We start from the raw sequence: 16078 nt of genomic DNA on the forward strand, positions 1-16078 counted from the left end.
CGTCGAAGAATCGGAATTTGTTCTTTAAGGGGACTCATACACCTTAAAACCCATAAGATATTCGAATAGGTGACGGTTGCAAGAATTGGGATAACATATTTATTTTAAAAGCAATTGCTACCAACCTTTTACAGCTGACTGTATAATATAGATGCTTTCTGAAATAGTCATCAGAAAGTTTGTGTTGCCACAAATATTTTTATAATTTCATCCGCTTTGTGACAACATTTTCAGTCATGTTTCCAACTTGCGCGCACAGTTTAAAACATTCTGTTGCATAATTTAATTCCATATTTAATATATAGCTTTTATAACATTTGGAAACTACTGTGAACCTAAAATTCTAAAAATTTCATGTTAAATTTTTATTTTGTTTTAAGTTGAGTTTATAAAATATATTTTATTTAAAAAAAATTTTAATGTTTTCGTCCATAAAATTTTTCAGTATTAAAATATTCATCAGATTGTTGGGTTCAGTTAGAAAATAGTGTCCATATAAAGAATTCCGTCCAATTTCAAGTATGTACCATTAGCCATTTTTAAAATATCATGCACGCAAGGTGGAAACATGGCGAAATATTTTGTCACAAAGAGGATTAAATTACAAAACTATTTGTGGTAACACAAACTTTCTGGTTACTAGTTTCAAAGCAGCGATATCATGTAGTCAGCTGTAAAAAGTTGGAAGTAATTGCTTTTAAAATAAATAAAATATCCAAATTCTTGCAACAGTCACATATTCGAAGATCATGCGGGGTTTGAAGTGTATGAGTTCCCTTAATTTTCAGATACTTTCTTTTCGACGTTTTTTTCATTCAATACACATTTAAGTCTAAAACGGATTAGCAATATAAAACCACGAAAAGCAGAAATAGAATTAACTTGCAGCTATTGCTTAGATATGTTGCGAAACTCGAATGATGGAGAACAATAGGGCCGGTTAATGTTTTCTCATTCGATAATCTCCTGCCTCCACTTCATCCCTCATGTAGAACAAAATGTGACAACACATAAGAAGCCACCTACGTTTGTAAGAATTGGAGGCTCCCTTCAGCCCAACTGAACGTGAGTGTCCCTATTACTCAAAAGAAGGGGCTTGTCTGTAGACAAACGAGGCCAGCCCCCTCCAAGCAACAAATAAAAGAACTAAATTTAAAATAAGAAACCACATCTAACACAAAAATACAAACCGAAACCACGAAATCAAAATCACATCTTAGAATACCACAGATATCTAATACTGGTATAAATACAGAATTCGGTTTTAACATAAGATTCGTACAAGCGCCCTATTGTCATTAATAAACTTCTTTAGAGCAATGGTATACGATATGGTAACTTTACAATTAATGGTATTTGCATTAAAATCAGTAATGTTAAAAATCTGCCAAAATATTGGGTTGTTAAACCATAATCAACCACAAAATGCCTAGCATCCCCATCAACCTGACAACTGTTACATAGTTTATTTTCCTACAGATTAAATCGGTTGAAATGTCCAACTCGAAAAGAACGACTCCTTGAGGAAGTATGTAAAACCAAGGAGCGGTAGTTTTATTAAGCCAAAAATTATTGTTTATGGTGGAGGGGGGAGACCTTTAAGAATGAAAAGTTTGTAGATGTTTTGACACGTTGTAGGGTTTATATTTATTTTAACTAACATTTATTTTAAGTTTAAACTATCTTTCCTGTCAAGCCTTACTTTTCCCTGGAACTGCCAATGCCAGAGTATGTAAATTTTAGTAGAACGCGCAAGGATTCAAATTATCAGCAGAAGTATTCTGAGTTAAATAGAAAGGAAACGAGTTCGAAGGTGTGCTTTCTTGCTTCACGAGTGTGGAAATTGAAGAACCACGCGTTTCGGCCTGTGTGCTTGCCTCGGCAGATAGTTGAATCTTTCAATTTAATATTCAGAAAGTTTGCTGAAATGTCAGCTGTATCTTAGAACGCGGTTAGGTTAGTTACGTTTAGAGAGCCTCGTAGTTAGTCACTTGTTATTATCTCTTTTCAGTTTCTTATTTTTATTTTACCGCCGGGTCGGCGTAGTTTGTGAGTGTCAAGAGCACGCAATTGTAATTTCTAAAGTTGAATAAAAAGGGACTTAAATCCTTCTCAAGACTCTGTCTAATTTCCAGTTTTCAGCAGTCACCACTTTGTTGCGTGCAGGTTGGAAGCGCGCAACTTTACAACGTAATTGTGTATATAATGCCGAATGTGCTAGTAGATATTTGTTTAATGTTTCTACAAGAGGACTACGCCCTAAAGACATTTCTAACGCGAAAATAAGGTGATCTTATAGTCGGTGAAAGATTAATTTTGGAATGAATATCTAAACCTCGAGCATAAACATAAGCCTTCTCGCAAAAATTATAAATTCCTCGATATGGAAGAGGAATTTTTTTCCGCAGTCGTATTATCTCTATAGTCGTATAAGACAGGAAAAATCCATAAATCGTGTGGCCAGTATTCATCGCGCTCGCTCAAGTAATTTATCTGTTTTAAATATTATCCCGTATAGCTAAAATCTGAGAGATAATTATTAATTTAGTCAGCGGAGATGTTACACGTCTGCATAGTTAGCCACATAGTTTCCAAACTCGCCTTAATCAACGTTCTACTAATATCATTATGTCAGGATCGTACGCAGCCAAATCACACACTCTGTCCAATATCCCCAAGTTCCAAATTCTCCGAAATTCTAATCACGTAGTTGAACTTATGAGAAACAGACAGATGGTGTCGGTATAAGAATGTTAGTGTTCCTATACCCTTGCAGTGAGGACCTGGTTTGTAGACCTAGTTAGTTACATTCAGTTTTTACTATTCTCGCAATTTTTATCTCTTGCTTTCATTCTCTTATGTGTAAGATTTACAGAAACATTTGCCTTCAAATTTTTGCATGTTTCATAATGTAATTTTAAATTTATGCGGCTAATCTTTGGAATATGGTAAGAGGTAGTTTGGCGACATTTTGGTAAGGCGATAAAGGTTACTAGCTAGGACTTTAGCAATAATCTGAGAAGTACACAGTTCGAATTATTTTGTCTGGGAGAAATGAGAGATCATGAGACATGTCATGTGACATTTTCCGGAAAATTCCGATCGTGAGTTTAGCTAATAAGCACTTAGAAACAATTTCGCTGCTAAAGTGCAGAATCGTCCACTTATTTGTTTGGCGCTTTTTATAAGAGTAGGAAGAATTGGATGTTTGTCAATTTTCTTTGACTTTTTAAGTGAAAATAGGTCGATTTGTACATGGATAAAGTCAAGAGTGTGCGCAATGCCATTTTTGTGCAATTCTGGGATGTTTTTTTAAGTGAAAATAGGTCGAAGTGTACATGGATACCGCGCATGTGCAATTCTTAAAATCGCGCGAAGCAGTGGGCGAATCTCCACTTTCTCCCAATTTCGCACCTAATCTTCGTCCTGATTAAGCACTTTTGTTCCATGAAAGTTCTAGCATAAGCGAAATTCGGCTAGCAGATTGTTGAAAAAAAAAAAAAAATGCTTTTACTTTGTGAAAACAAAATGGCGTCAAAAACAAATTAGCAGGTTGATGTAGCAGGGTTGGTCGCCAAATTTTCTCCAAAAATTTGCCAAGTTACCATAATCCGAAGTTTTACCATTTATGCTTCTCATCCGTGACAAAATGTTTAATCTATGTTTATCTTTGCCTGTTAGCAAACGCCTGTTTTTATCCATAAATATCATCATCTAAATTCAATGCATTGCAAGATTTGTCGTTGTAGCTTGCACCATGAAACCGAAGTCCCCGAACAATTTCGTCAACACTCACGAATGCTGTCAAAGGTTGCACCATTAACCTAATCTACAAGTATTTTCACCCTCTTTTCCGCGTACATTGTCGGTGCGATTGGAAAGCTCGCCCATCTAGCAATCGGAAGGTACTGAGGTCGAATATTAATGACAACACTGCTTTTTTTTCATGTCTGTCGAGTCAGTAGGATCTTTTTAAAACATGAAAAATGAGCAATGCCCTCGTCGGGTCTCGAACCTGGACCTCTCGAATACGCGCCGAGTGTGCTACCGTTATACCGCGAAGGCATGCAGAAAGGAGGGACAAAATACCTTACACGTCTTGTGCTAATTCCTAATGAGTCCACAGGGAGCATGTAAATTAAGAAATAAGAAGGACTATAATTTGTCACCAACTGGCTTTGGAAATTAGGTTCTCTCCTTTCCAGTCGTCCGTTAAGAGGGGAAGTAAAAGTTCTTTTCTCCCTCCCTTAATTTGTGTATTCTGTTGCGTTTTTCTTTCCTGGCAGCAGTTGTTACGTTATTTTCTTCCTTCACGTTCTTACGAGGTTTGTGTGGATTTGGAGTGAATAACAACGACACTTGATGAAGTATCGAAACACACTTTATTTACCAATATTAATCAGATAGCTCCGAAATCACTTTTGCAGTCGTCGAACTGTTATAAACACACTGACACGATCAGCGACACAGCCTTCACACTGTCAGGCAATAACGGTGGAGACAGCTTCACTGCAAAGCACCCGAGTACGGCTCCCAACTCTGCTTGGTCGTTCTCGGAACTCCACGTACACTCGAGACTCTCCACGCGATGCCCTCGATGATACACAAGAGTATAGCTCTCGACTCAGCACAGCCTAAGACAAAACTCGACGATGCACTAATTCGCGATGCACTAAAAGACTCGCTCAATGATTGACTATCAGCTCTCTAGACGAGGCACACACACTCGCCCTCTCGACGAGGCACTTACTCTCGATACTAAATGATTGCGGACCAGCAGGGTTTATATAGCTTTTGGCTTGTGTTCGAGAACATTCTAGGCTAAACCGGTAAGAATTCGTTCCAGAAGGTTCTCCATCGGTCCATGGTATATCGACAATTTTGTCGCCAAATGGGCAATTTCTCGCCAAATGTGGCAAGCCTGCCTTCGCTTTCATTTTATGGCAACCCTAAAACTGCTTTGCGGGGAAGCCAAATGGGCAATTTTTCGCCAAATGTGGCAACCCTGCCTTCGCTTACATTTTATGGCAAACCTAAAACTGCTTTGCGGGGAAGCCATCTTACCGGGCTTGACATTTCGTAACAATTCTCTGTGTAACTGGAAGGTACGTCCGTTTAGCAATCGGGAGCTCCTGAGCTCCCGCTTAAATAGCGATTAACAATAACTGAGTAGTTGAAAACCAAGGATCTCCTTTCTTCTGTGCAGCTGGTTTCCATAATATAATTCTGGGCGACTTTTTTTTTTAGATTTCACAATACAATACATAGTTTTAATTGAAAATGGATTGAAGTCACACCTTTAACTTTATGCAAGAGTTCAAACAGCCACTTTATTGATGATATCAAAGACTGTATTCATTAATAATATCAATGTAAATCTAAAAATGTAACATGAAACTTTCAGAGGAGTGAAACTATTATAAAACGTTAGAAGGCTACTGAAAGATGAAGCATTTTTGATACGAAGAGATTTTTTATAGAATTAACGATGCAGTGTATAGTCATTTATAATCAAAAATAACTGTTAAAAGCTTTCATTTTATTTTTGTACGTCTGAACAAATACTATTATTTATATGTATATACACTTTTCATCAAGACGCTATAAGGAGTTAATAAATTAGCTAATAAACAGGTAAATATCAATGTTATTGACAAGTTTTCGGAATTTTTTATGTATCATTTAAGAAGAGTATCCTGAGAAATTTTAGGAAGTAGTTTATTAGTTATTTGATTAAAATGCAGTAGAATTACGCATAAAAAATTCTGTTAATTCTAAAATTCACACAACCCAAAAAAATTTACACAAAAAATTGCGTGAATGAATGCAAAAATAAAATATTTTTTTTTTAAATGCGTTATATTTTTAACCCTTTTTTCTACGTCAAGAATCACAATAACTTTCCAAAGCAGTATGCAAAAATATCATCAATAACATGTTTCGAGGATAAAGCTGTCAGAAAATTCTCCACGTTTATATGTCGCATATTTCTAAGCCAGTTACGGAGGTCATTCTGAATTTTTTGAGATACGCGCAGACGATAAGTGTCATGAAAAAATAATGATTAGATCTGAAAATATGAACTATTATTTTAACCTCACAGACGATTTTTATTTGTCAATTGTAAGTAGTTTAGCGTAGAATAAATTTTAGGCAAAAGGAAAAATGCATTTCACGCGAGAACATTTGTGCTATGATTTTCAAGGGGGATTAAATCAAGAAAAATGCGTTTAACGTCTATACTTAGCATTTCGAAGTGAAGATCCATCGCGTGCTACTGCATTCAGATTGTTGACAGAATTTCACAGAGGTCGCAACTCTGTTGAAGATGAAGAAGGGACAGGAAGACCGTTGTCTGGAGTAATCCCAAGGAATGTGTCTGCCATGTAGAAAATTTTAATCGATGATAATCACTGCCTAATAATACAGAAAGAATTTAAGATTGGATGCGCCGCCATACATAAAATTATCCACGAAGAATTGCATATGAAAAACCCAGTTTACCATTGGCTTCCCCAAAAGTTAACTGATCACAAAAAAGACCTTTCAGCAAGTTTGACAGTAGAGTTTCTTGAACAAAAACACGTCAAAGTGATAGAACATCCACCCTACGCACCCGATACAGGGTATGTGTAACTTTTGGCTATTTTTTAAATCTAAATGTACGTCATTTTCATTCCGAAGATGGAACTGTTAAGGCTGTAAATCTCCATTTTTCATCGATTCCAAGAAATGAATGTCTTGACCCATTTAATCGTTGGAAAATATGCCTGCAGCTGTCCGTTGATGGTGGAGGAGACTTCTTTGAACACTCCTAAAATTTCGTAAGTATAACTTTAAAAACCTATGTGTATCTCAAAAATTTAAGAGTGACCCTCTTATTATCTGAAAATATTCTTGAGAATTAATGGATTCCATTGATAAAAGTATTAATTTTTTAGCATAACGACTGTCAATATCAAGTTTGACATTTTAACTATTTCTTTGATTACTGTTCTCGATTTTTTTTTCCTCCAGTTTTTTTCATGGTGCCTGTAACTTTTAGACTTTAGTGCTTTCTTTCGTTAAATTTTAATTTCGTCTTTGAAACATATTTATGTCTCAAAACCATTTCTTTCATAATTTTGATACATATTTTGACATATTTCCGACATTACATACGAATTGTTTTAGAAACTTCTGAAGTTTTCGAATAAAATATTTCATTCTTTTGTTATTAAATACATTTTCGCCCACATTGAAAAAAATTCACTTTATTCTTATTCTTATTTTTTTTTCTTTTATTCTTTTACTTTCCGTTGAAGCGAATTATGAGCAAAATCTTGAAGAAAGAGAAATTGAATATTAATGATTTCTCTTTAAAATCTTCAGCTTTTTTTCGAGCCACATTAATTAATCATAGCAAAATTCGGGAGAAACGAGCTTCATTATTCTAGTTGTCTCATTTTTTTTCCTGAATTGCCTTCCCTTTTAAACAATTTTACTTCAAATAAGTGGTACAAATGGATTCCGAATACATTTTAATGGTGCTTTATCATTGTAACCCAGTTATTGTCCCTCATTCTAAAGGTATGTGTTTTTCTTCGTGCATCAACTTTGGTTTACAATATGTTAGTTATCTATATTTATTATCTATTGATTAATTAAGCGAATGTTTCTTACCTAAATTTGATTATAAATCTGTTACTGCAGAATTTTTTTGAACACATTTTAATTTTGCTCCAAGAATACAACGAAAAGAGATAAAAATTGCATGTCTGAATTGTATGGACTGATACAACAATGAAGATGCTTCTGCTTCTTGGATGCTTACGATACTCTAATGCATTCCTAACTATGCTTTCGTTTCTTTTCCTAATTATTATTTTATGTTATTTGATAAATAAATTAAACAACTACACAGAAGCCGTTCTTCCAAGCCAGACTGATGCCATTTACAAGTACCAAAATATTTTTAAAAGGTATATAAAATACTGTAATGAAACGCAAGTCGTACCTCCAAGCCTGACTGATGCCATTTAAAAATAACAAAATATTTTTAAGAGGTATATCAAATACTGTAATTAAATGTACACATCTATACTATTAAAATCTCATCTGCGCATCTGTTTGTTTTTTTCCTTTGTGGCATTATCTTCTGGAAGTTGAGTTTTGAGAGAGGTATCCTCGGATGCCAAAAATTCGTGGGAAGCCATTTCGACCATTCTCATCTTCGTGCGACTTTAATCAGCGGAGATATTAATTAAAAACTCCGAAAATTTTAATTTCCGTACTCATTTTTCTGAGTGGCAACAGTCTCGCGCGCTAGAGGTAAAAATTTGCTTTATTTCGAGAAGTGTTGCCACTAATCGCTTTCAAATAGTAGAGTTCCTTAATAAAAAAAAATTAAGTTTTACAAAATATGAAATAAAATAGCATTGCCAAAAATTTTATATATTACTTCAGGTTCCGAAAATTCGTGGGAAGTAATTTCAACTATTATCACCTTTACACGACTTTAATCAGCCGAGATATTAATTAAAAATTCTGAAAACAATTTCCGCACTCATTTTTCCGAGTGGCAACAGTCTAGCACGTTGGAGATAAAAATGCTTTATATCGAAAAGTGTTTCCACTGTTCACTTTCAAAGCGCAGAGTTTGTTAATAAGAAATTTATAAGTTTTACAAAATATGAAATAAAAATTTTAAAAAATCTAAAATTACGTTCAAAGGGGCGTTTTTTTAACGTTTTGCGTGTTACCTTTTTTTATTAAATATCATGTTCTTCCCACTTAAATCATTAATTTCAGTTCAATAGCAAAGTCGCAAAATAATTTAAAAATAAGCCTATCTTTAGAATTTCCGATACACAGTTCCGCGCGCTGGAGATAAAAAGGTCCCCTCCGCCCGTAGATTATTGCCATTGCTCGCTTTCAAATCGTTGAGTTTGTTACTCAAAATTTTTTCAAAGGTTTACAAAATGTGAAATTAATAATAAAACAAATTCCAAATTTCAAATTTAGGCTTCCACATGCCCATATTCGCAGTAGGATTACGTCATTCATAATTCGATGGCTCTGTGTACCGCTGTTTTATCACAATGCGAGAAATGTACATACATATTTATGCAGATTTTTCATTATTTAATTCCTTCAAATATGATGCAGGACTCTAACATTGGGTGGCAACAGTTTGAAAAGTGAAACGGACATTTATAGTGATTCAACGAAAACAATAATCCTTCAGGGATAAAGTCCCTTTTGAATAAAAATAGCAGTGCCAAACATTCAATATATTATTATTACTTGTATATAAGATATTCTGACATTCACGTGACGTCATTTTATGTCGGAAATTGTTCGCTAATATCAGCATTTTATATAAACAATTGCTGTTGGCAAATTTTGTTTCAGGTCAGCATAACTGACACGTTATATTATTGTCATGTTGATTCTTTTATTTATATTGAGGAAAAAAAAATGTTAAATTGCATTAAATTTAAATAATTGCTATTAATTTAAAGTGTAGAAAGAATCTGTTTCCTGGTTTCGAAACAACAACAAAAAAAAAAAAAAAAAAAAAAAAAAAATATTTACCATTTGCTTTTTGCTTGGAAAGAAGTAACTGATTTCATTGATATTGAAATGTTTTTATACATTTGCTTTTCAGGAATACATAGAACTTATAAATTTTTCTGTGGCAGCAGCCCGCTCATCCGACAGGCTTGCCTGCCAGTTTTATTTACATTCTGCAAGCAGTGTTAAAAAAGCAATGATTAAGTCATAATTTCTTAAAAAATAATACACATCGGCGATTACGATATGAAAGGTATATTAAGGATGTCGCGTTTGATGGTAAAGATTCATCGCTTTCTTATGCCATTGCTTTATTTCCCTCTTCTTTTTCTGGCGGAAGAACTATCGCGAAAATTTTAACGTTTTGTGTAGAGAGACCAGGTTTAAAATGCATATAATTTTTCAAACATTTATAATTTATTCATACTATGCTTTATTGTTATTAAAATCAGATTTCCGTTTGAATGTGCTGAGGATTACGAATATCTTAACTTTCAAATACAACTGAAACAAAACATTACGCTAAGAAGAAGATGGGAGAAATGTTATTGTTATATCCATCACCTAGTTTTTTTACTTATTTATTTGTTTATGTAATAGACACGCACACTCTGAAATCGTGCAAGAAGGCTTTCCTGAAGTTTGACATTTTGGAAGTTTCAAAATATGTACTTATTTATATATATTTTAAGTTCGTTTTGACAGGTATATGAATATTGTGAATAACGTGCTATTGAAAAGGGTTCACAGCATTTGTAAATCCCGTCAGAAATATCAAATCGCTTGTATCTCATCATAATAATCCAAAGCTATAGTATTAGCTCAGTTAGCAACCCAATATTAAGTTGGCTACCAACTGTGGTAATTCAACCATATATATATATATATATATATATATATATATATATATGGTTTTCGAATCATAGTGTTTTGTGTTTAATATTGCTATATCCCATAATTATGATGATACAATGAATTTGTTTCGAAAAATACTTTGTTTGCATTGCAAATTAAGTTTCGTAATTTGGTTAAAAAATGTGTAAATTTTATGTCTTATGAGATGTTTCTAAATAGAAATGCATTTCCCGTTCATAAGAGAAAATAACTTTCAACCCCAGGAAACAAATTTTTATTCCATTTCTAGAAAACTGAGATTTCTAGAAAAGTTCTAGAGAAACTAGTTTTAGAAATACTCGTATAAGAATTATTTGATAATTGTTGTGTCTCAGAGACACTGCTTTGGATATATTTTTAAATATCGTACTTTTATGTACACCTCGCACGCACCACGCACACACAAATGGGACGGTTCTATATCGCGCGTTCTACTTCGCCGATTAACGAAATTTAACTTGCGTTTTTTTAGGTTTCGAACCGCAACTTTGGATATATATTACATTTATACATATCATTGTTATAACATAGGTATACTGACAAAAAAATCGGAATTTTTCTGAAATTACATGCCAGTTTTCAGTATTTCGATTATACGACTCAAATTATGCCAAAATGCCAAGTTTGGTAAAAATCGCACGAATACTTTTTAAAACTCAAAATATTAACGCCGCCTCAGTGGTAAATGAATTTGGTCCATATTTATTAACATCTCTTTTCTTGTGGGGTGTTGGAGCCTAAAAATCTTCAAAAAAATGGAAATTTGTATTTTCAAGATCTCTATACTTTTATCTTTCTAAAAATACCATTCTTTAACCTCTATGAAAAATAGAACTGTAAAAATTCTAATTTTAATTTGGCATCGAACGCTTTGATAAATAAGGATTTTTACACAAAAAAGCGCTTTTCTCCAAACGTGAATTTTTTATACTTTTTCTCAGTAACTACTGCTCACAGGTATCTAAAATTTTTATGGCTTATTTATTAGGTTTCCTAATATTTACTGAAATGAGCTTTTTGTGATAAACTAAGAAAAAAAAATTTATTTTTTTTGTGTCAGAATAGTGCTAAGTTTCACTATGCCTAACAAAATATTCTGTAAATTACTCTAAAATTCAAAATGTTTCAAAAGCTCATTTCAGTATAATCAGATAGGTATACTTTAATAACACAAAAAAAATCAAGCGTGTATTTACAGCTTATTTTGAGAAAAGGTATATCGAAAATGGGCAATTTAACATTGTTGATATAGCGATTGCTGATACCACTTAAACGTGCTTGATTCCTTCTTTCATAATTCGAAATTCAGGTTCAATCCAAATAAAATAAAAGTTATTTTTTTATTTTATTTTAAAATTTTAATTCTTTTAGTAATTTTTATAAATTTTTGGAAAAACAGTTTCCATTATTTGTACCTATGAAACAGTTTGTACCTATGACATGTTCACCGTCATCTTAAAATAAATATATTTCTAGGCATACCTGGAAATAAAGTAGAGTTTTTTATTCACAATTTCTAACGATATACGTGAATTTATATAGTGGGGCATTTTTAAATTTGGCATGTTTGTTATAAGCAATAATAACGCCAAATGTGCTTTAAGCATTTATATAAAATTGTGTGAAAGAATGAACGATGGATCTTTTTTTTTCCGCTCGTGCTGAAGGAAAAAAATCTGATGGGGACACCACATGACTTCCTTGTACGGAATATTAAATTATACGCATTTTTTCTTGCATTTCATTTAAACTTATTGGATTGAATTAAATCTACTTCGCCGACAGCGCATAAACCACAATAGAATAAATGCATTCTTTAAAATTCACTCTAGTATTTGTTTACCATAGCGACACTCTGGCGCTAGATTCACTTGACAGTATTAATAATTATATAACAGTTAACTTATATAATAATTATATAACGGAAACTAAGTTAACTGTTATATAGTCCAATAATTATATAACAGTTAACTTATATATTTCGTTCATATTATAACTCATAATGCACAAAATTTATATCATTTAAAGAATGGAATTATCTAATCGTTGGCACATGTTCTATTCAAATACTATGATAAAGCTAGAATGATGTATAAAAGAAATTAAGCAAAGAAAACAAAAAAGAAACAGTTTTTCACACACGATTGAGTATTTCTCATTCAATTAATTCAGTTCTCACTTCGCGAGAAGGCAAAAATGCATAAAAACTCAAAATATCTGTATTAAAAATTACGAAGTAAATCTTAAACACTTATTTCCTCGAAAAAATTCCAGAAAGGATTAAGCATGATTTAAATAATAAATGAAGGCGTTATCTTTCTTGTTGCGAAGCTAAGTTTCTCTAGATTGGCAACAAATCTACAATTCTGCTGCTTCAAATGTAAACAAGAGCAATGGCCGCCATCAAATTAGGCTTAGCGGCACTTAAACAATTTTAAAATTGTTGATAGTTCTAAAAATATTTCATACAGATTTACTAAAGGCATAAAACCTTTAACAGGAAGATAAAAACTACATAATTCAATCATTTTGAAAGCAAAAAAATGTACAATTTACAAACATATAAGAGAAAAGAAACTGAGATCACTGAGCCGGGAAAAATAGAAACCGGGAAAAATGAGAGTGGATATATATATATAAATATATTTATATACGTTTAGTGCGGTCGATTGCAACCAAAATACGAGGTGCACATCTACATGTTATAGCAGTTCTATATACAAAATTTCAACGTTCTGCGGCCACTCGTTTTTGAGTTATGCGAGATACGTACGGACGTACATACGTTCGTACAGACGCCACGAAAAATTCTCTTCAGAATTAATTTTATAGCAGTTTTATAATTTTTTTGAAGGAAACGAGTATTTTATTCAGTCCTTACGGACAGATATCACGCAGAAACATCGTTAAATTGCATTCGATAACGGTCAAAATGGATATTTTCGTTGAAATATGCTGCCTGAAACTTTTCGCGATTACAATACTTCGTACAAGGAAGTAAAAAAGGGAAAGGAAATAAGTTACTGAAAAATTAAGAATTTCACTAAAGGAGTAATTCTCTTGGCGCAAAAAATCCGCCAAAATAAATTTTTAAATTTCTAGGTAAGTGTCTCACCAAATTTTACAAAAATTTAATATTTAGGCATTAATCGTAGAATCGAAATATGAAAAAAAAATAGATATGTCATTTCAGAAAAGTCCGATTTTGTGTTAAAATTCCTAGGTTAGAACCAATGCTGTAAATCAAAAATATTCCCTACGTCGCGCTTTCGAGACATGAGAAACGCAAGTTAAATTTCGTCAATCGACTCTTAGAACGGAAGATTACATAACTGCCCCCGCCCTTTTTCCCTTGACAATGAAAACATCCATTCTGATAAATGAAACTAACAGATGTTACCACGTTAAAGCAATCATTTCTAAGATAAGATTGAGATAATCTTGACTTAGCTATTTCGGGTAATTTTAATCCTTGATCATTGAGTTGCCGCTGTTGAATTTAATATACTGGGTGTATCAGTACAGCGGCGACAAACTTTCAGGACAGATAGAGTACACTAGACGATGGGAAATCACTTATTAATGCACGATTGTTAACACTTTCACGGCGTGGTAGTCACGACACAAAAGTGAAGAAAGAAAGGATACGAACGGGGTGAGAAAACATATTTATTAGTCGAAGTACAACGAAGCAAAATGAAGGGACAACGAGGTACAACTCTAATATAAGCCCTAATTTCACCAAATGTGGCGATATGTGTTCTGCCCTGGTTTTTGGCGCGATTGCGTGTTCTATGGCAACCCTGTTGACGTTGAAAAATCTTTCGCTGGAGCTCGTTGCTCCGCCTGTGTGTCTGAGAAGATGGGAGGGAAAGATAAAATGGTAGTTGTTGAATTGAAGTTCGGCAAAAGGAATATGATTGTGGCTATCCTGTTGAGGGGTAGTGGGTATTTGGAAGTGTGGAAAGAGGGTCTGGGCGATTATTTTTAATGGCAGTGCTTGATAGAAGTAGGGATTTGTGATTTTATTTATTTGTGAACCATAGTATAAATTTTCTGGATAGTGTGTCTGGCTGTCATGTAAATACGATAGTGATTACGTGGCGGCATGTTAAAGGCGGTATGAAATTTATATTTCTGCTATTCGAAAACGCATTATTTCATGGTAAGTGCATTTTAATTTATCCTTGTTCTTATTTTGTAGAATGTTATGTTCATTGGTTCTTTAGTATGAATTTCTGTCGTTATTGTTGTTTTTTTAAATTGTTTGAAATTTATTTAGTTTATTTTGTTGTTTAGTGCCTAGACTGTACAATTCGTAGATGTTTTTTAAAGTTGAAACAGAACGCTGTGTACATGGTATTATTTGAAATTTATTGTTATGTTATTTTATTAAAGCGAGGAGTGCGTAGATCGTAGATTCCTTCCTCGCCTAAATTGGGCAATTCGTAGAATTTTTTTAAGTTTAAACAGGATGCTGTGTACATGGTATTCTTTGAAATTTATTGTTGTTATGTTAATTTATTAAAGCGAGGTGTGCGTAGTTTGTAGATTCGTTCGTTGCCTACATTGTGCAATTCGTAGATGTTTTTTTAAGGTTTTTGCTATCTAAATTTTTTGTTTTTGTTTCGGATTTTTAGCTAAATTGTGTGTTCAAAACGTAGTTTTTCATGTGCGAAAACCGCGTTTTTGGAGACATTTTAGGCTAAAAGTTCAAAATGTAGACAAAAAATTTAGATAGTAATATGGCAGCGTGAAGTTTCTCGCCAAAAATATTTGTTGAGAAATTTGGCGACTTGAGGCCGCATATCAGAGTAGTTCCGACAACGATCTTCATCAGAGAAATGTGTTCTAAATTACGACCCGGACCGTGATGCAGGAACCGCGCGTTGTGTACCTTCCATTTGTGATGCTGATCTTTCATGCGGAGATGTGAGGCCTGCATCATGGTCCGGGGTCGTAATTTCGAACACCTTCTTTAACGACAATCATTGTTTGTTTTTGTTTTAATTTGCAGGTTTTCTGCTGTACTAAACAACAAAACTTGTTTTGTCTCACTTTGTCCTTCCTTTTTTGTGTTGTTTGTCGTCATTACCGTATCCTAATTGTCCCTTCCCATGCTCTTTTTAAAGACCTTAATAATAAAGGTGTTGATGTTATCTTTTCTCATGTACGTCGCCACACTGGCAATCTAGGAAATGAAAGCGCTGATTGGTTGGCAAAACAAGCTACACATCTTCAAGTAATTACCCCAATGATACTTCCCAAGTCATTTTACAAGAACAAAAGTAGGGATGATGCAATACTCTAGTGGAATGAACTATACAGGAATTCTACTACTGCCTCTTTGACTGAACTATATTTTCCTTCCATTCCTCACAGACTGAATAATAAACACTTTTTCTGCAATTTTGAAATTACTCAATTACTAACTGGACATGGTAAATTCAATTCATATCTGAAGAGATTTAGATTATCAGGAACAGACTTGTGTTCATGCAGTTTCGGGGGAGTGCAAAATGCCGAACATTTGTCGTTCTATTGTTCAAAACTCAAGGATGGACGAAAGGAACTCATTTCTAGGTTAAACTCTGTGAATATTACATTTCCTCCCCCTCTTCACGTATTT

At 33.6% G+C, this 16078-nt stretch overlaps 1 protein-coding gene across 7 annotated transcripts in view; it reads left to right on the forward strand.

The window, feature by feature from the left end:
• LOC118186077 (dopamine D2-like receptor) overlaps positions 1-16078 on the forward strand; it is a 766047-nt gene that overhangs the window by 317513 nt on the left and 432456 nt on the right. The window contains exon 1 of one of the 7 annotated variants that reach the window (XM_085812756.1): positions 14438-14614. The exons of the other annotated variants lie outside the window; for them this stretch is intronic. Within the exon in view, the coding sequence (XP_085668882.1) occupies positions 14612-14614 (3 nt within the window). The 5' untranslated portion in view covers positions 14438-14611. Of the gene's footprint in view, positions 1-14437; positions 14615-16078 lie in introns of those variants that run through there. 7 annotated transcript variants of the gene reach the window in all.

This window comes from Stegodyphus dumicola, chromosome 1 (genome assembly GCF_044657685.1).
Source record: "Stegodyphus dumicola isolate Sdum_Otavi_A_Nest chromosome 1, ASM4465768v1".
Lineage (NCBI taxonomy): Eukaryota > Metazoa > Arthropoda > Arachnida > Araneae > Eresidae > Stegodyphus > Stegodyphus dumicola.